At 29.4% G+C, this 22,929-nt stretch overlaps 1 protein-coding gene across 2 annotated transcripts in view; it reads right to left on the reverse strand.

Annotated features, from left to right (window-relative positions):
* Tsp26a (Tetraspanin 26A) overlaps positions 1-22,929 on the reverse strand; it is a 90,644-nt gene that overhangs the window by 17,094 nt on the left and 50,621 nt on the right. For both annotated transcript variants that reach the window (XM_074260151.1, XM_074260150.1), the window contains exon 2: positions 831-951. In XM_074260151.1, the coding sequence (XP_074116252.1) occupies positions 831-951 (121 nt within the window). The remainder of the gene's footprint in view (positions 1-830; positions 952-22,929) is intronic.

A 22,929-nucleotide genomic window follows, 5' to 3' on the forward strand; every position in this document is an offset into this window, starting at 1 on the left:
CATCAACGAATCTAATTTAAAGCACTTGAGGATCTTCATTAATAAAACTTCATCTGCTCAAATCATAACAATTCTTTCCGTTCCTTTTTCACCGTGCATATAAAAAACTAGTAGAAACAAATTAACTCCGTAATGAGGACTGTAATTCACTATAAAATATGGGTGCTTCAGTAAAGAGCTCCTCGAATGTATTTTTGTCTTCTAGATTTTATTTTCAAGTTGAGAGAAAAGTGGTCAGAAAATTTGCCCTTTCTGGTATCTGGAGGCTACGAGGTTTCCCAATGAAATGGTTAATCAAAGTAAGTAAATTAAAAACTAAAGGGAAAATCGAATGGTTGATTAAATAGCCCGAGGGTGAAGGAATCAACTTCTCTTAATATATTAATGGCAAGGGTGGGACTTGTGGGTGCAGAAGAAGCCGAGAACAAGAATCTGTACTTCAGGAACTTGACAAGTTTCTCAGTTTGGCTTGGGGGTGAAAACAGTTGCCGTTTATTTTCTCGCACTTTTCCTTCGCCCTCGAGGCGTTAGTTATACACAGGATCTTTATCTATCCGTGGTGGGGCGCTTGTGGTGGCTAAGGAGGAGGAGAAGAAGGGTGGTTTATTTCTCGAGACTCGAGGGTAGTTGATGCGAGTAAGTATTGAAAGACAGTCTGGTTCCGGGGAACTCCGTCTTTCCGTTTAGTCCCTCGCGGTCCGCTATCGATCCTAGCATGTCCGACTTTTTCGAAACTCCGAGTTGCTATTATTGTATTGGGAAAAAATACCTAGGGGGTGGATTCGGTAAATCTATATAGACGTACAGTTTCAGGGTATATAAGTACTTACCGACTAGAATGAGGATAAATGCCGGGTCGAGTGCCACGTTGGTAAGTTGGGAAAGATTGCTGAATGTTTCCTTTTCCTTCCATGCCCAAACTCCAACTGCCATTATACCCAGGCCCAGCCACTGTAATAACAAAAGTTTTCGATTATTTTTATTTATTTCTTCTGTTGGTACAGAGTGATTATTTTTTTTTTATTACAACTTTGGTATTTTCTTAATTTATTAATTATTAAGAAAGTAAATTATCATTCACTGGTTGGAATCTGTGAAATTCGACTGATTCATTTTAAGAGAGTCAAAGGATTTAAATCCGGAGTTTTTTTTTTCAGCGGTGTGAATATTAATTTAAATCTTAAAAACATCAGAGTATGTTTTTATAACTGAATTTTGATGAAGATTATTTTGTTCTTGAGTTTTTTTTAATAAATCTTAACATCACTACATTGTATTAAATAAATAGATTGTTATTTTTTAGAAAATATATCAAAAAATGTTACTTGTAGAATTAAAAAAAAATATTAAGGCAATTTTTTTTAAGTATTAAAATTTATTTGTTACATAAAACTAAGAAAAAAATTAGATAAATTTTTTAATCTCTAATTAATACGCACTTTAGAATTTTTAAATAAATAACAATTTTATTGTTTTTATTAAATAAAAAAAAAATTTCTACTAAAACCGTCCGTTAAAGGATTAAGGTTGTCAGAGGTTGTAAATAAAGGAGCTACGTTTTCATAAAAATATTTATGAAATAAAACAAATACTTATGAGTTCGTGCATGTATGAAATAAATTGATCAATTTCTAAAATTTTCTTGAAATATATTTTCAATTTTTAGAAAAGCTAAAAAATTATTTTATGTGTTATTTTATTTAATATAAATCATCAGCGAAAATTTTTCAATCTTATGAAAGATAAATTTATCATCTAAGTGTCTATCAATAAATTAAATTTCCTTCGATCAGCACTCAAAGTTTTAAAGTTGAAGTTCTTAATATTTCAGTAACAAGCGATAATCTTAAAATAACTTTGTTGTTTTATTAATTGAGTAATTTCAAATTGATAATTGCACTTCAGTAAATTTATTTCTAAATTAAATTATAGACCGAAAATAAGCAATGAGGATAACTTAAAAAGTAATGATAAAAATTTCTCCAGCATCTTAATTATAATTTCCAATTTAAATGAAATTAAACTATGAGCCTTAATCAGTATAACGAACATTGAGGGAGGTAATATGAGTAATAAACAGTCGTTATCAGGTTCCCGGCAATCCACTTATACTAATGAAAATACAAAATTTATAAATTATATCTACATACCTACAGAGGCCGTAAGAGAGAGAGAGAGAGAGAGCTTTTCTCCGTGCGCCATCTAATTACGCCCTGTGACACATTTTAAATCGATGTCTCGTGAAATTTATGATTTATCACCCGAGTGTTGTACACTTTATTTTTTACCCCATAAATTTTATTGGCAAGGTGTAATGTGTAATGAGATGTGAGTATGGTTTCATGCGATAAACTTCAAGCAACTTTACTCCTGATTTATCGAAATTTATTCTTTTCTTTTCAATTATTACCTTCCAGAGTTTATATGATTTTTTGTTGCAAAGTTTAAAATTATTATTGTAATTTAAAAAATTGACTCTATCGAAGAAAAAACTTTCTGATATGGCCTGATATAAAAGTTGGCTGAATGTGGACAAATTAAGCTTTCAAACCCATGATTTACTAAACCAATTTTTATCTTTAATAAAAAATTAAAAAATCATAATAAATTATTTTTTTAATCTCATACGTACGAAAATTTTTTATTAACACAGTAAAAAAATTAGCGTCAATGCGTCAAAAATTTTTATGTTAAAAATTTAACACTTTTTTGTGTTAATTTAACACAATAAAATTATTTCAGAATACCAAAATTTAAAAACTTTTTTAAAACAAAATCACGAAAATCTATTTTTTTCGTTTTGTTAAAACTTAATTCAACTGGTAAAAAATTAAATCCTCTGAGCTCAAGAATAATGTTAATAAATCCTCAAAGCTCAAATAAAAATAAAATTATCTATGCACAATACTTCTAACTACCTTTAGCATTTAAACGCTAATAAATTGAATTGCACGCCTCAAGCTTCGTCTTGAATGTTATCAATTATCGCAAAGTGGATTAAGTATTAGGGTGGGTCAAAAAAATCGAATAATTTATTTTTGACTTTATACTCTGAAAAATAGGTTCGTAGACACCTAAAAAGAATTCTCTCCAAGTATAAGCTCTTAATTATAACGGGAAGGTCCTCCGCTTTGCGGGTTTCTAATTTTTTCGAATAATCAGATAAAAAAATTTATATCTCGCTTCCAACTGCTTGGAAAAATATTCCGTGGCATAGATTTTGTGAGAAATTGAATGCTTTACAAAAAAGGTCTCTTATGACTTTTTCAAAAACTCAACCGATTAAAAGATATTCATAGTTGAAGTTTGGCTATTTTAAGGAAAATATTCGTTTTTATTATGAATTTTATAAGTCGATGAAAAAAATTATTTCGGATTGCGGAACTCATGATTTTGTAGGAAATTTACTGCTCTACAAAAATGGTCTCTTATGATTTTTTGATTAAGTGAAACCGTTACGAGATATTCATCGTCAAACATTAACGAATACCAATATTTCCAGTTTTTGATCAATAATTCGATAAATTTTAATTTAAACTATGAGTTTCAGGAAAATTTACATAAATTTGAGTTTCGATCGATAAAGAAATGTTATAAACAATTTTTTTAATATTGTTTTCAGTCTTGAGCTTGTTTGATTGCATTAAAACAAGAAATTAGAGCATTTTTTCGACATATAGCCAATGATTAGTTTAATTTGAAGTGAATGACATATTTCTTTGTCAAATTTAATATGAAAAGTATTGAATCAAGTAAGAAACAACCAGTATTTAACTTTTTTATAGATAAATTTTTTATTGAATTATCAATTGCAATATAATTGTCTATATTTTTAACATAACAGTACGCTATTACTATAAATAATTTCTTTTATTACAATTTGGGAATGTTTTTGATGTTCTTTGACAACTTGCAATAAGTACTGGAATTGTTCTTCATTTTTGTCAAGCATTGATTATATTCACTGACTAATGCAACAGCTCGCTCTGCTGAATCATTGACAACTTTTAGTTGTTGAAAGTATTCTTTATTTTCGAGATAACTCTCATTAGTAAGCCATAATTCAACATCGACATCAAGAAAGTCATACGGTAGATCGAAGATTTTGAAAAGATTTAATGACTTTTTAGACACAAAGTCACTCAGAGTTCTCTGCGCCAATGAATTCAAATCTTTTTAGCAATTACAAATCTTTTAGCTTTAGAATCTGTACCTTCACGAGTATTAACAGCTTCAACAATACTTTTTTACTTCTAATGGAACGCCATCGTCAAACAGTGATAAAATGGCAAGTTCATCGCTCAAATACCATAAGTGCGAAATCATTTTTTCACACGTAGCTGAAGAAATCAAAGGATTGATATGTTTGTACTCCAATAAATTTTTCATAAACTGCAAGTCATGATAAGCAGCAGTTGTTGCAGAAGTTGATGAAAACCAAGCTTTTAAATACAATGTGACTATAAAAATACAGAAATGACGAAGACCATGCAATTCTTTCTGAGAGAGTTTGAATTCATCTCTGAATAGATACATTTTCAAACTATAAATGGCCTTAGCCATCCATCTAGCATGATGAACAGCACCAGGACGTTTGAAAGAAATCTTTTCTTGAGGCATTTCTCCAAGGAAAATCAATGATAATTCCAATAATTCTTTATCTAACTTATTATAACATTTCTTTATCGATCGAAACTCAAATTTATGTAAATTTTCCTGAAACTCATAGTTTAAATTAAAATTTATCGAATTATTGATCAAAAACTGGAAATATTGATATTCGTTAATGTTTGACGATGAATATCTCGTAACGGCTTCACTTAATCAAAAATCATAAGAGACCATTTTTGTAGAGCAGTAAATTTCCTACAAAATCATGAGTTCCGCAATCCGAAATAATTTTTTTCATCGACTTATAAAATTCATAATAAAAACGAATATTTTCCTTAAAATAGCCAAACTTCAACTATGAATATCTTTTAATCGGTTGAGTTTTTGAAAAAGTCATAAGAGACCTTTTTGTAAAGCATTCAATTTCTCACAAAATCTATGCCACGGAATATTTTTCCAAGCAGTTGGAAGCGAGATATAAATTTTTTTATCTGATTATTCGAAAAAAATAGAAACCCGCAAAGCGGAGGACCTTCCCGTTATAATTAAGAGCTTATACTTGGAGAGAATTCTTTTTAGGTGTCTACGAACCTATTTTTCAGAGTATAAAATCAAAAATAAATTATTCGATTTTTTTGACCCACCCTATTAAGTATACACTCATCTTAAATAATCTCCAAGAAGACTTTAATGGACAAACCTGCTGTTTCATTTTTCCGGTTTTAAACCAACTATTATTAAAAGATTCAAAGTAAGAAAAGCTTGTCGAGGAAAATTTATCAAATAAATTCATTTATATTTTATCTTTAAATTTCAGTTAATTAAAATTAAAAGCACACGCTTGAGAAATTGTATGCTTTAAATTATTAAACTGGTAAAATATTTTGAGCATCCTAAAACATCGAGGTGACAGATGTTCTGGAATAATTCATGTTGTATATATGACGGCAGTAAAGTAGTAACAGTAGTAGTAGCAGTAGCAGTAGTAAGGATCCTCTTAGACTGTTCAATAACCAACAGAAGCGAAGATAGTGCATCTACTGGTGGCGCTAGGGAACAATCGCGTGGAGTTACTATCAGCGTAAATAAAGTATCTCACCCCAAGGATGTAAAGAGTCTACTTTTCTTGGATCAGACTTTACGAGTGCAGTACCAGTGTTAGTTTCAGCATCCCTTCTATTTTCGAAAAGAGAGTAAGTAGAGAAAGAAAGCAGAAAGTTCTCCTTCACAAGAGGATGAAAAGTGTATCGGCTGGCATGTGTGGCCCACACATATTTCAAAAACACGTGCATTTATGTTCGTTGACTGAGATACAAATACAGATGTAGACAAGCTGTGTCGGAGTTAGACGTATGTGGGTGGCTGGCAGAGATATCGAAGGTGGGAAAGTGAGATTTATGGGGAGAAAACTCTTGAAATTTAAAGAAATTCTATCCACGAATGGCGATCGTCTATCGAAGAAACACCCTCACTACTGGAGCTGTCTCTGTCTGAAGAAAGAAAATATAAAAAGTTGTCGAGCGAGGTGAAAGAGAGAGAGGGAGAGAGAGAGAGCTTTCATGTTCCACTTTATTCCATTCATTTTTATTTTTTTTCAGTTCGACTCCGCGGATAGTTCTTACCCTCTTCCATACTTATACTTTTATACTCGTTTTCTTTATTCCGAGTCCAATCGCAACGCGGTTTTTTAAAAGTATATATTATATAGACGTCGAATAAGACTTAACTCGTCGGTTCATTGGTTTTATCTTTTTTGGTTACTCTCTTATTGGCTCTCTATATATTCTCACGACAATCGATTTCTTTATTTGGTAGTTCCTACGACAGAGAAAACGAACCTGAGGAAACTTTCTGACTCGGATACGATGGATTTGTATTGTGTTTTTCATTCCCCATTAAAAAAATAATCCTCGTAAAAGTTTGTTTCTAGTCGGGACTTCCCTTTTTATCGATAGATTCATCCAATATTCGGCAAATCGCTCCAGTTTTATTTGTCGACTTACATTTAGTGGACTTAGAAAATCCATTTACAAAAAAAAAAAAAAAAACTAATTTATTTTTTTTTGTCTGCTCGAAATTATTCAATTCAGCTTGGTGATTATTTAAAATTAAATTGTAATAAGCCGATTATTTTTTAATGTATTTTATTCATGGGTTGATGTAACTGAAAATTTAATTATTTAAAGGATTGAATTATGACGCGTATGTTTAATATAGTTTATTATTAGTTTTAAGCAAAAAAAATTTTTTTTTTTATTTAATTTTATTTTAATTTAATCTGAAAGTATCTGAGACTTGTTTTTGATCAGATATAAAATAAAAAGAAAACTCGAGCATTTTTGGTACTCTTAAAAAGAGTCAGTAAATATTATGGAAAAATTATTGGTTGAAATGTACACAGAAAAAAAAATTTTTTCTTAAAAAAAAAATTAATTTTCTTGACTCGAAAAATATTTTGGAAATTCTTTTGGCTAAAATGAAGTTTTATTGAGCCAAAAAAATTTCTTGGTCTAAGTAAAACTTTTCTCTGTGTTAGTTATTTACAAAATATTAAATTCCTTGAATTGATTAAATTTTGTAGAACTTTTTCCTTATCATTGATTTTTATTTTCTTGATTCGCGAGCAAATTTGTCGAATTAATTCAAACTAAATATCTCAAAAGAAGAGTGAAATTTTAAAGAAAATTTTTTTTTAAATTATGTAATTTTTTTTTCAGCGAATGATAATTTTTAACAATAACTATTCAAAATGAAATTGTTTTTTTAACTTCAGAAGAGTTCAGTGATCTATCTTTGAAATAATTATGATTAGTAACTCTCTAAAAAATAAATTAAGCTAATCGATAGTGTAAAACTTGTATTAGAAATGTATGAAAACAAAATGATTTTTTCTAACAAATTGTAAAGACCTTTAGGATCGGGAATAGTTTCTATATTGAATTGCACGGTTTCCAGTTGAATAGGTATCCCTAAATCGACTTAGCTTGGCAAGTTACCAACTACGGATACTAACTTCTGGCAACTTGGAAGGGTTACTAATTCAAATAGCCACCTGATATGGGAAAGTAATAAAAAGAAAAGTACAGTACAGTAAAGTAGAGGAAGGAGTAGGAGGAGAAGGTAGGAAAATAGTGAGCGTTAGTTGGATTGAGATTCAAGTGGCAATACCAGTATTATATCTAAGTAGCGTTATAAGTAGGCATATTTAAGCAGGGCGCTTGGGAATGAGAAAGAGGTCTGGCTGGAGCGAGGGTTGTTCTACTGGGCAACAGGGCAAGGACAATAAAGGAAATTCACTTGAGACCATTTCGTTTTTGCTGTCGGTCTGTTTCTTTTTGCTAGTTATCGATTCGCCAGACCGTTTTCCGGCTTTTTTAATCTCCACTTCATGCTCAAATGCCTTTGCTGATTAAAAGCTGTTCTGTATGCAATTTCGATAATTATTCACGAGTTATGAATCGAGCTTTACAATTAACGAGGTTTGACTGAAGAGAAAATTCTCTATCAACAGTAGTTCACTTTTTTCCTGTTTTGTTGCCGACAACTGAGCAAATGACTATGATTTCTTTTTTTGTGACTCCGATTAATGGGATTTGCTCTTATTATAGGAATATTTAAATAGATAAAAATGTTATCGAAAGAAATATACTAAAATATTTTACTCAATGAACGTGATTTTCTACATTTAAATTCATTCATTCAAACAATTAAAATTATCTAGATTTTTTTTAACTAAAATTTTTTATTACTTTAATTGAAAAATATCTTTAATAATTAAAAAATTAAAAATTACTTTTTTAAAAAAATAAAATTAATGATTTAATATGAAACGTAGAATAGAGGTAAAAAAATATCCGAAAAGATATAAAAAAAAATTACCCATACCAAAAAGATAATTTCAAACCTTATACTGATAATACAAGACATTTTTATACTGCAGCAACAATCGCAGCATTTTAAGTTGTATTAAAACTCTGGACAGCGGACTGCACTATAAAGTTTCTGTACACGCGAACTAACAGCAACTAAAAGCTCTTGTTGGGGAGAAAAGTTAGCAAGTTATCTGTCTTGTGGTATCCTGTAGATTTGTCTTTGGCCACAAATATTGGCATCCGGAACACGCTACTCAGACTCAACTGGTGATTTGTTCGAGTTGGTATGCATTTTGAACTGACGAGGGGAGGTTCTGGTCACGATTCAAGATAAGAATGTTTAAGGATAAGAATAAGAATAAGAATGGATAAAGATAAGAGTGAGGATATGTAGAGTAGAACAGTTTATACGAAGAGCGAAAAGTAAAGATAGTCTCTGTTTGAGTGAAGGCTGCCGAAGGATCAAGTGGAAAATACTAAAAATGTTTGCGTTCAGTTTCAATTTTTTTATTGTACGTTGAAAGTTGTTTGAATGAGTTGAATGAGTAAGACTAATGTTTTTCTATCGGTTTTATTTTATTTGCTTAAAGTTTATTTAACTTTTTATTTTAGTGCTTTATCGGGACGAATTGAGTCTCGACTTACGTGCTCTAGTTCCACGTTACGAGTTCACGTGGCTAATTCAGTTCGTGGGGATTTCGGCAAATGGATTAGACAATTTTTTTTTTTCTCTAGTACTTTCAAAGAGATTTCATTTAAATAATCCTGTGTTTCGGTTATTTGAGTTTGCTTTTAAATACTAATTCAATTTATATGCAGTTTTATTGTTGAATAACTTTTTGTTCGCGCTAGTTATTGCCATTTATTCTATTTAAAAATAAACTAAAACTCGGCGATTATTTTTTAACGGGAACGTGGGAAGTTGTTACTTATAGAATTTATTTGATGAAAAAATATAATACCTATCGATTATTTATGATCGTTTGGATTTATATTTTGTTTTTATTTTATATCTTTACGATTTATTATTATTAAAATTGATGTTATTGCTTCGGTAAAGTCGTTAATAAGTAATGACTTTTTAATGGAATGATTTTATATACTGCACTATTTTTATAAATCGAAGTATTATTTTTTTTTCGTTATCGGCTATAAAATGAAACTATATTTCATCATCATAAATATTGCTTTTTTTTTAATAGACCACTTAAAGCTTTCATAGTTTTACAAAAATAATTCATTATTAGTCATCAAAACATTTATGGTCACCACAGAAAAATTAAATTTTGTAACTTTTGCCCATACATAATGTTTTGATCAACGTTAGTTTTCAAAAGCTCCGACAGGTAGCACATAATTACTAAATCTTCTCGCTACAAAAGAATTAATTAGATTAACATATATTTCTCTAGATGTTTCACAATTAATAAATATTAAAATTTCAAGAAGGTTAACTTATAAAATTTTTTACCACAAAATAAATTATTAAAAAAAAATTTTTTTTTAAATAACTAAAAAAAATAATCCGTTAAAAGTTCATTTTACAAAAAAAAAAAAAAAAAAAAATTAATTATAAAATACAACAGTCGGAAATATTTAACTTCGTATAAAAGATCTAGAATTGGACTGGCAATGCGAGAAAAAATGTAAAAAAAAAAAAAAATGAACGCTTCCAGCAGTGCAGTCCTATTGCCTGGTAGAGAACAAAATGAAAAATTACAAAAATTCTCGGAGTTGAGTTGATCTCTGGTGCCTCTAGATAAGAGTAAAAATGGAATAGCAAAGTTTTATTTTATTTAATTTTTTTTGGTCTTTACTGAAGGTTCGAGCTACGAGAAGAGTATTCGTTGATTACAATGTCCACGAACCCGTAGTATCGCAAGCTCTTCAGGGATTTCAAGAGTTTTCTATCTGAAATTCCGAAGCTCGACGTAACATCACAGGCTTCACTCGCCCCGATACAACATCCTGCTATTTCTATTTACTCCATCGACACTTTAAGTTGTATATCTATAACTATATAAAATATAAATCTTCGTCCGTCGATACACAATATTAAATATTTGCTAACATTTTATTTTTCATCTTCACTCTGCAAGCTAGAGAACACACTCGAAGCTCGGAGCTTTGAACTTAACATGCCAATACTCTTCATTTTAATTTCCGATTGCCCTCTTACTCTATGGATGCTGGATTAAGTGAAACAAAAGCTTATTCTAATGCAAACAGCTATAGAAACTGCATGCGAGTTCACGCAATTGATTTTTGACTCACAGGATTATTCAATTGAGAGTACTTTACTTTTTTCATGCTCTAGACAGATTATCATCCTCTGCTTCATCACTCGGTACTCTCATTTTCTTTTCAATTGAATTTGTTCTATTTTGGATTGATATATTGAGTATCTCATCGAGAAATTTGAATAAAATCTATTTTGAATTTACGTCTACGTGAACAATTTATAGAATAATTATAATTGAACAAACATATCTTTTTTCAATTTAACAATATTTTTGATATTAATATAATTACTCTTTTTATTTGACTCTTCTGTTATACTTGAAACAACTAATGTTTTCAATTCTAATATAATAAAAAAATAAAACATCTTTGATCTAAGTATTAAAGATTTTATGTTAGAATTAAAATCAATAGCTATTAAGGATATTTAATTGCATCAAAAACTAACAGTTAAAGAATTAATCATAATATTATATATCTAAAGTATTGAATCATTGATTCTTAAAATTAAGAAAAATACTTTTTCTTCGAAGTGTAAATTAAAAATTGAATATTTAACTAAAACAGCTTTTTTATTGGTTTCAAAGTATCCATTTTTTAAGGACAATTTAAAATGAACCTGTCATGAAAAAAGTGTTAATATCTCAGCACGAAATTATAGCAGAAACTACTGCCAAAGCTCATTAATTTGTGATCAAATCCTAATCAATTTATCTTGATAACTTCTTGATAGTTTTCTAGATATTATATTAAACAATTAATTTTTTTTTTATTTTAAATGTTTTTTCATTCTTTATAAAAATTTTCTTTATTTCGCAATAGCGTAATTGAGATTTAATTAATGAGCAACCCTTAGTATGTCAAGATGAAAAAATTCGAGTTTATTTGAGCATATAACTGGCGTCCATGATACCTCATAAAAAGTCCCATAATAAAATTGAGATGAAATGTATGTGGCATCAAACTATTCGTAACGTGATTGGTTGAATATATCATGAGCATGAAAATATATGCAAACGCTATAGTAAGGCGCGCGAAAATTTGAATTCTAGTATATAAAAACAGGTAACGTTTTTTCTTGATATTCCCATTATTTAATTCCACTAAAAGCTTTCAGAGTCGTTGCATCTGAGTTCTCAGTACGTAAGCTTGCCCACCAATTTTTATCTTTACTTTTAACTTCATACAAACACATTTTCATTCATTTTCTCCGATGGGATGGTTATATTTATTTTAGTTTTCCCCGTCGATATCCCTTTATCTCCGATTCAAAGCCTCCTTGCTCTCGTTTGCTTCGCGCTCAAAAACTAAAGCCTGTTTTTACTCACTAAAATGTAAATCTAATCCTCAAGGCGTCAATCAAATCCTTAATCCACCCACGTACCCAAATTTATTTATCTTAAATTTTTTTTTTATTATAATTCACTCGCCTCCTCAATCTAAATATTTTTATACCCTACCTTCGTTCTTTCTCTTCTAACACTATTGAGTCAGACATTCGCACCCTGCCTGAAAAAAATATCACCGCTCAGTTAATTTATACGGAAAATTTTCCACGCGACAGAAGACAAAAAAATATCCAAAATAAATTAAAAAAAAAAAAAAAGAAATTTTTTATCTTCTTATAAAGAATTAGCATTTATATTCTCTCACCTGGTAGTTAAATTAATGCCCACCCTCGTATTTATGAAGGAATAAAAAATTATTATACTTTAAGGAAAGAAAAACATGGAAAGTCGGAAAGTCGGCGGATTAAAAGGTTTGAGCTCAGCAATTTTCCTGTTTTATTTATGCATTAAAAGTTGTAAGATGCTGCACTAATACTTATAAAAAATTGTGCTAGTTTATTATTATATATTACATATTATACATTATATATATTTACATTATGTGTATATATACATGAGAGTAAGTACATGAGCTTGTTTTCCAGTGCAAGCTCACTTATCTATCTTGCTGTACGTCAAGAACACATGAATTATTATTAATCGGTAAACCATGGTTGGTTGTCAGGCGTTTGCAAATTAGCGCGCCTACGATTCAGACTTATTATATATGTATGTATAAATATGTATCCATGTACTACATTATAACCTTTCATGAATATTCATTACTGTTTACATGTACATAATTCTCTACTGCCATGTAATTATCAGTCTGACATCTACATTTTTTTTTTAAATCGGATTTACATTTGTAAAAGATTTTTTTATTAGATATTTAATTTCAGGGGATTTATGAGTATTATAAAGTATATAATTGCTTTAAGTACTCAGGAATTTTTAATTAATAACGGAGAAAAATTTTTGGAGCCTACAATATTTTTTATTAACTTCCCGCTAAGAAAATCACCGATTTTTTTTTTTTTTTTTGTAAATTCAACCAATTTTTCTCTAATCTTAATAATAGTTTTTTTTTTTTTGCTGTGTACGATTTAATATCCGCAGATTCGGCCTAATGTGGTCTAATATAATAGTTTATCGACCAAAAATAGTATTAAAAATATTTTCTCACCGAGCCAAATATTATTTGAAGCAGGTATACAGAAATTATTATAAATTCTTCATAAATTAAATATTCTGGTTAATACTCGGGAGAAATGATGAACTCAATCATATATTTTAGCTTGGTTACATTAATGAACCATTGAAAACATCATTTTACCATTAAATACTCAGAAGTTATTTAAAAATCCATTCTATACCAGAAATAATTATTATTTCAAGATTTTTAACTTTAGATTCACCTCGAGTTTTAAATATTATTTCAGTAATAATTAAAATAGAGGTAATTTAAATAGCATAAAATTAATATGTTTCTTTAGATAATTGACGCTCGAAAAATTATTTTTGTTCTATTTGTGAAATGCATACCTAGAAAAGCTGTCGGATGAAAGCTCCCATCTACAGCTAAATATTCATAAGAGATTTTTCGCGGCTGCATAATTCCGTATAAAATTATCATTCGTAAACGACTCAATATTGTTATAAGAAAAAAAAAATTTTTATATTACAAAGGTAACAAACGTTTTTGAAAACAATAATAAGTTTTTATTTGAATAGCATTATTCTCAATTGCAATTATTTTTCTCCGAGTTTTTATAAGTGTAAACGCGTTCATTTAAATTATCTTTTACTTATAAAATTTTAATAATGCAAATATAATCTAAATAAATAAAGAAATTTATCGCCAACAAAGAAAAGTTAATTTGTGTAAAGCAAAATTGAACCGACAGAGTATACTAAATTAAACGAATGATATTTCCTCTGCAGTAATACAACCAGAAATCGACGTTGAAAACTTTAGTTTGTCTGAGTTTAATTGAGCTAAGAACTTTCCGTCTTCCATTTGTCCATCTCCTATTCTGTTGACTTTGTTTATTTTCTTGCGTTTTGTTTACAACTTTATAAACCAATTTTATAATTATTCACTCCACCATTTCACATCTCATCTACTTACATTAATGGAAAAAATTCAAGATGAAAAATAAATTTTAAAGTTAAGTAATAAAACCTCTCAGCAAAATAATGAAAAGCTGGAAGAAAAAATTTTAAGTTTTTATTATTACTATTATTATTATATAAATATAAAAATGGATTTGAACAGGTAGTAGTGTAAAATGGTTGTTGAAAGTGCAATATTAATCTTGTCTATTCTTTAGTTTCTTACATTGAAATTGGTGTTATTAAAGGTAATAGCTAAAGTTGCGGACTTTATTACACTAGATTCTCTTACAAGTTACGACTTATTGCAGCAATTCGTTGGCAACTAATATCCACGTGCGTCTTTTTATGGTTCATGAAACACATTTCCGAGAAAAAAAAATTTTAAATAATAATAATAATAACAATAGTCATAATAAACTTGAGCTTAATTGATCCTAGAAAGAACGTATGCAAAGAAATTAAAATAAAAATAATTTCAAAAGCTTTAAAAATGGTTACTTTTTCTTCGTACACTCAAGTTTACGATCATGCAGGTCGCGACTACACTGAAAAATCAAGTTTTAACATTATTCATCCAACCACGTCAGCGGCAGCTTTGGTTACAAACGAACTGAAAACTAACCGACAGAACTGAGCTCTTTTGGGGTTTACTTTAATAAATCATACAATGTTTTATGGTGACGGCTTGCTAATACTTTTTTGTTTTTAAGAATGAAAGTTTTTTGCTTTAAGGTACCAAAAAAAAAAAAAAAAAATTATACGAGAGAAATTTATCGAAAAATTTGTTGCTAACAAAAAGTTAACTTATGATATAATTATCGTGATTGATTCAGAATATCTTGAAATAAAAACTGATCAAATTTTTTTACTAACAGTTTTTTAAATTTGCTTTTGAATCAAATTATTTTTTTTTCATCATTGCAAGTATAAAAAAAAAGTATAAAATTTTTCAAAGAATTTACGAAAATGTTACTAAAAATTTTCCAAAAGAAATTAATAATTATTATTGTGAAAACCACACTTTTTTAAAAATTTTATTTATAATATCTCAAAAGACAATTTTTAAAAATTCCTACTCGAGTTTAACAAAAAAAAAACGTTGACTTTTTGGATGATTTTGTTCAGCAAGAAGTCAAAAAATTAATAATTGTCAATTTAAATTCAACAAAACATTACCAAAAATATTTTTGTTTATAAATTCAACTCATCCTAACCGTTTATAATCAATGATTATCCAAACAATAAAGCGTAATAATAATAATAATATGTTTGTTTTGTTAAAATCGAGAATTTTATCATATTTTAGCAGCGATAAATGAACAAGAGCATAAATCTATACTATTATAGCGCAATCGATATCAAAGGGCCACAGATAAAAATAATAATATAAAATAGGAATGTGATTGTGAAACAAAATGGCATGGGCATATAAATCAGTTGGCATGTCATGAACAACTGCCCGAGTACAGAGCATGTATGAAGTGCTGAGTAATTAATTTAAAATCAATTGACTTGATCGTTTTGTCACGATCTCGGGTTTCTGGTCTCTGCTCTCCGTAGGGGAAAAATAATATTCTGTCCGGCGTATCGACAAGTTTGAATCGAATGTAAAATGACGTACGCTCGAATTGACTTCGCCAGCCGGAAATATAAACATTATACAGAATAATACAATAGATTTTGTCATGACAAATAGAATGGATTTTATTTTATTTATCGTATCTAGTAGTGTCGCGTATTAACAATTGAAATTATTATTATTATTATTATTATTATTTTATATAGAGGTCTATAAATGGAAATAATAAGGCCAATGAGACGCCGAGGGTAGTTCTATTCTACGTCGTCACGTAGTTGTCGTAGTTGTTCAGTACACCCGAAGATAATTGAGTTACACTATCGACCACTCCTATATAGAGCTGCTGAGTTTAGTAAGCCTATAGTCATTTTTAATTAATGCAATTTGCAATGTCGTTAGTTCGGTGTAACACGTGCAGATTATCTGCTAAATCTTTCTCAATCCTATACTATCTGCAAATTAGAATACAAAAGTCAATTCTATACCTCTCTCTCTCTCTCTCTCTCTCTCTCTCTCTCTCTCTCTCTCTCTCTCTCTCTCTCTCTCTCTCTCTCTCTCTCTCTCTCTCTCTCTCTCTCTCTCTCTCTCTCTCTCTCTCTCTCTCTCTCTCTCTCTCTCTCTCTCTCTCTCTCTCTCTCTCTCTCTCTCTCTCTCTCTCTCTCTCTCTCTCTCTCTCTCTCTCTCTCTCTCTCTCTCTCTCTCTCTCTCTCTCTCTCTCTCTCTCTCTCACACACACACACACACACACACACACACACACACACACACACACACACACACACACACACACACACACACACACACACACACACACACACACACACACACACACACAGTAGTTTTCTGTCTCTGTCTTTCTCACAGTAAAGACCTGGTCATCAAGTAAGCTACCAGACAAATTGGCATCAACGTTCAGCGGCCGTTAATTTCCCCAGGGCCAAACGCAGTCCAAGTAACATAAAGTCCATACACTATTTACATTTTAGACTAGTCGTGTGTGACCACAAAATCGTGGCCGGTGGCTGGAGCTCAAGTCCTCTGTTTGCCGGATGGAAATATTTCACTTGACCAGAATCTATGGGCCGCAGCAGACATGTAGAGACTGCAGAGGTAGAGACAGAGGAAAACCAACTGCAGAACATCAGCCATTTTAAATTGACAAAAGACTAGTAAATAAAGAGACATTGACTGCGTAGAAGAAATTCATCAATGTTACAGAGAAATACAATGTGGGAAGATAGTGTGAAAAGTGGCTCCAACTAAAGTCGATTGATTGTTGTTATCCTTTTTTCCCTCTTTTATTTTTATTTTTCATTTTATCCTCCTTTTATTCAAACTCATGGAAAATTTTATCGTGTCTCTTGTGTTGTATGTGACTTGAACAACGACGTTAATTACGGTCTAGTGCTCTGTCACAATTGATTAGGCTTTTAGTGGATAAGAGTTTTTTTTACGCTCTTTAGATGACGTTCAACGACTCAAATTCAATAAAAATTAAATTCTAGTGGAAGGATAAAGATAAATTTACTTTTACGGGCTAAATTAGTGAAATAATTTTAAAAAGACAATTCACGGGCAATTAGTTTTGTTAGTGTTTCCAGTTTTCAATTGTTGTGTTTGGCATCCTTCAATATAATGCCGCTTCACTCTTATAATTTTTTGGCGATTCAAGCAGAATGTTGTTCCTTTGCTTGTGAAAAGAAAAGAATAAATTTTAATTTAACTTTTTTAAGAATTAATTTAAACAATGTTAAAAAAATTTATTGATTTTTTTTTAATGAGTTAATTTATTGAAGAATAAAAAATTTGTGATTTATAAATTAAAAAAAAATTTTAATTTGCAAGAAAAATTTTTTTTAATTAATATTTGAGCCAGATAAACTCATTTTTGATAAAGCTAAAGTATAAAAATATCTTGGAATATTAAAATTCATGATATCAATGAAAAAAAAAAAGGCACGATAGTTAATTAAATACTCAATTATGATAAAATGACTGATTCCATTTGAAATAAATGAGTTATATTAATATCTAGCAAGAATTAATATTCAGTAATTAAACAAAAACAACATTGAATTAAATTTATTATTATAATAATAATTTATAAAAAGGAAAACTCATCCATTAATTGAATTTCCGATAAAAAATACAAAATACGAATATCATAACAGTTTATTTAATGAATGATAATAACATTAGCTAAACAAAAATGAAAAATCAATAGTAAGAGGTATTACATATTAATAAAACAAATTCGAGCAAATACAATTAAATAATAATTAGTGAATATCGGAAATGAAATATAAATAGACAAAGCCCAGTGTCCAATCGAGAGAGCGCGAGCGAGAATTCGAGGAAGAGGGCAATTAAAATCGATCAATATATATTCACCGTAATAACGATTTGGGTGGTCCACCGGTGCATGAAGAAACCGAATCGAGGTCGGATTCACAGACACTGCTTGCTCATGCGGGAATTACAAATAAAGTCCTTTTCCAACTATACAAATATATTTATCAATGCATATAGACGTATAAATACAAACAAATTAAACTTCAGGTAAACAGATTATGTGATAAGTTACTCGAATCAATGTACACTTCAAACAAACTAATGAACATTATAATTACAGAATGAAAATTAATTATGGAGGAATATTTTATTAACAAAGTACTTTAATAGCGAAGAAAATTCACAGTTCAACAAGAATATTTCTAGACCAAGAAAATCACTCCGAAAAATTTTGTTATTTTGTATTGGGTGAAAAAATTCTTGGTACAAGTAAAATTTAACAATTTCTTCGTTTGAAAATTTTTCTCCTTCATTCAAGATTAAAAAATTTTTCAAAGTGATTTTTCTTAGCTTAAAAAAATTTTTTTTTATAATTAGAGTTAATTTTTTTTTTTTAGTGTACTGATTTTTTATTAAAATTCTAAGATTTTGCTTCTATTCCGGTAAATTCAGAATTTTCTAATATAACAACGAAAAATAATCTCTAAAAGTATTTTTTTTTAGAAAATTCAATTTTCTACCATTTATATCTTTTAATTTTTCTCGCTTCCATAGAATTCTCGAAAATGACCACTAGTATGCCTCTTAGCTATCGGGAATTGAATTTCCTACAATATTTGATCAAATTGATATGATTGAAACCTCATAATTAATCGGACGAAGTGGGTTCGATTAATATTGCAGTTGCACGAAAGTTTATTTATAATTGAATGAACTGGGTAATGAATGTTAATAATTGTAATTGTTGCTATATGACAATTATGAATTAAATCGAGGAAGTTACGAACAAAATTAATTAAGATTGTTGAAAACTCGTTTATACTTGTACAAGCGCTCGTATAAGTTATCACGTCAATAATAATAATTATAGGCGAAAGGGAGTGTGAGAGCTAGTCAAAAGCATTTCGTAGTTATAATATTAAACTGTCCTGTATAATTACAACTACGGATAATTGATTTTGCTAATCAAGAAACTTACGCCATCGTCAAATTTACTCTCACCCTTAACTTCCCTCTTTCGAGTTACTTTTTTTTTTTTTTAAGTTGTATTCAAGTCTGTATCTTGTTTTTACTTTTTAACGTTATTATTGCCATTTAATTTTTCTGACTTGTTTATAACTATATATTAAATTTTTTTCTCGGGCATGATAAATTTTAAAACTTTTAAGTCGATAAAAAAAAAAAATTTATTCAAAAATGAATGTTCTTTTTTCTCTAAAAAAAATCTGCCGAAACTTTATAGATCATTTACAAACATTCTCAAAAATCCTTTTAAGTCAAAGTAACTTTTTTCCTTGAACTACAACCACTATAAATTTATTGCAAAAATAAAAAAATAAATGCTTAGATTTTCAAACAGAAGTAGAGGTTTTACACTCAAACGATCCAGAAAAAACAACTTTTTAAAGCGACTGTTTAAAATAGAATCACGCGTGTTTAATATACTTTTTTCCTTAAAACGGTCTGTTTTTTGTATCGTTTCAGTGTAATGTAGCATGTAGATGTAAATTCGTCTGGTTTAGTGAAATAAAATCTTGTGATAATAGACCCCAACGGCGAGATTCGCGTTCGCGCTGTGCAATATTAGGATCCTTCCAGGCAATTTAAAAAAAAAAGGTCGTAAAAAAAATTATTTATAGAAAAAAACTATCAGAGGACGTAAAAACTATCAATAAAAAAGTTTTAATTGAAAAAGTTGAGTTTATTAAACATAAACTATAAAATTAGAAATCTTTCATGCAAAAAATAATTTAAAACGTATTTAAATGTTTATTAAAAAGTAATTTGCCCGTATAATAAACTGACCATGTGTAAAAAAGAAAATCCTTATAAAACGTAAATTGACGTTATATATATTTTTTTCTACTCTCAATTTCTCATCATTTATTCTCCACTTTATTCTCTTCTTTGTGTAATTCACTTTACGGTATAAAAAAGCCTTACATTTTTTTACATTCATATATTATAATATACCTCCATACATATCTAAATTTTTTCTATATCTATATACATAGGATAGTAATTTTGCGTAAGCCCCCGCATACTTTTAAAAGTTGTTCGCGTGTAATTATTCACCCTACGCATCCGGCTTGACGGTAAGCGACCACGACCCTCCTTTTCCCGTTTATACTGCACAGCATAGTATAAAATATTAAAAAAAAAAAAATATAAAAAGTTATTAAAGCGCTCAAGTTTTAAATCCTCTCTTCCATTCTTTAAAGCGATCAAAAAAATTTTAATAACAATAACAATAAGTAAATATTTTTATTGAACATGAGTTTGAATAAATAACCTTTTATAAATCCGTTAGTAATTCGCCACTCGACTCGATGAATAACTTATAACAATAAATTTATTTATTATTTCACTAATACGATATGAACAAGTTTTTAAGAAAAATAAAATCAGTGCTTTATTTAAATAAAAAATACTTGTTTTTATCCCCGAGAAATCGTTTTGCTTTTTAATCCCATTGTTTTCCTTTTTCCTTTTGCTTTTCACTTTCCAGTAATTTTTTTACAGCTTCAGTTTTGGTTTTTGTTTATTTTTACAAAAGCGAACTCAATACGAAGGATAACGAGAGAAAATTATTTGTATAAATACAATCTATTGCTTGCTATAGATAAACGTCTATAGACTTTGTTTTGTTTGTTTTTATAATAATTTTAAATGCGATTATTTACTTATTTTTATAAAATTTGATGGAATAGTCGAGGGGAAACGAACCATATTCTCTGTTCGTTATATTGCTTTACAAATATTTATTATTATATTGTAAATAATTGCTTGTTGCCATTAAAATGTATAAATAATATTTTTTTTTTTTTTTTTTTTTTTTATGAATGTTTGTTGTGTTTACTTTATTATCGTCATTATTTAAAATAGCGATATTTTCCTGCAGGCAATAGATTATTACGAGTTCATGATTCTAATAATGCTGCTATATTTTGCATTGTAAGCTTCGCTTATACAACATTACTTGAAAATTTTTTAATATACAACTATAATTTTTTTGTGAGCATAAAAAAACAACAAGCGTAAAACTCGCTTGACTTCTTCCTAGAATAAGCTTTATTCATTATTAAATATAATCTTTTGGAGTAAATAATTAAAAATACTTTCTCGAATCTGCAACTTGAGATGATCTAATTCACCGTTTAAAAAATTTAAGAGTAATTTTATGATGAAAAAAATTTTTAATAATCCATTTCAAGTCAAATTATGACGATTTAGATAAAAGATTTTTAATAAAATTTTTAAATGTACAAATTTTATATGTATGAATTGGTGAATTATCGATAATTTGTCGTATCGGCTGTCTATAAATTAATTTACTAAAAATTGATTAAAAAACAATTTTATCGGCGATTAAAAAATTTTATAATTTTTTTTTTGGTCACAAAATCCAATTTCTACGGCAACTTTAGAAGAATTTAATCGTGTCGCCTTGAGTTGTACCAAAAGGTCAAACATTGTTCACTAAAAGAGTTTCCCTTAAAAGACATCTTCGAAAAAGATCTTTTATCGTAACATATTAACCAAAGAAGAAAAAATTTTTCAGCTGCGCAGAGGTAAAGCTATAAACGATAAGCCATTATACTTAGAGGTGCGATAAACAAACTAAAAGCAATTTGATCAATACTTAGCAGAAATAGCCTCTAATACATTGGAAAAAACATTGTCCCAAGACTATAATCGATATCGCCTCAAGGAAATGTTATCTCATTCTATTACTAGCCCATCGGTATCATTCCACCCGGACTGTACTATAAGAAATTGGAAAATAACGGCCAAACAAAAGAAAATATCCATTGAACGACACACAACAGTGGGTAAGTTGCATCAGAGCTTTAACAGCTAACCCGGGTATAAAATTTCAAACTAAAAACTCCGACTTTTGTTGCACCAACAACTTTTAAGATTGGATGCCGTTTTACGCTCACCAGCTTTTCTTTGGGAAAATACCTCGGCAGCTTGCTTCCGTCCGAGCAAAAAACCTGAGTAAATAAATAAATGCTTAAAAAAAGGTAAACAGTCTAGCTCAAGGCTACTGCTTTCATCGGCTCCCTATCAAAATTGCATCTGTTATAAATATTGTAAAAGTAAGTTTTTCAATTCAAAGGTCTACTACCTTTCTTCACACTTATTTTTAAATTTTATTAAAAAAAAAAAAATATTGTATACTTGTAAAAAAATTCTGATAAGGGCTCATGTAGACGTATATAATTTTTGATAAGTCTTAATACGCCCAATCTTGATCTATCAAAAAAAAATTGAAAGTAAAGCAAAACATAATAGAAAATTTTTAGCAAGAATTGGTAAGCAGTAAACTCTCAAAAAAGAGCTTTCTAAACAGCTTTCAGTAAGAAATACTTCTTCAGCATCGGAGTCATCAGTATTTCATAGACATTAACTATCCCCGTGGGAAGGTTCGAAAATACTTAGACAGAAGCTCCAGAACCAAAGAAGGAGGTATTGTCTTATAGTTATAATGTAGCTTGTACCAACAAAGCCGAGTAAGAGATCGTCGAAGAGATTTCTCCCCTAGGAGAGTGTCTAAGGTATAGCTCGGCGTTTGAAGCCATCCGAAAAGACTTTCGGGGATTAGCGCGACACCGGGAGAGCTTTTAAAAGGTGCAACGCTCATAAGAACAATGGAAGACAGATT

The sequence above is a fragment of the Cotesia typhae genome, unplaced genomic scaffold, assembly GCF_013202065.1.
Source record: "Cotesia typhae breed Kobodo isofemale line unplaced genomic scaffold, CoteBio_Ctyphae contig_22, whole genome shotgun sequence".
NCBI classification, from domain to species: Eukaryota; Metazoa; Arthropoda; class Insecta; order Hymenoptera; family Braconidae; genus Cotesia; species Cotesia typhae.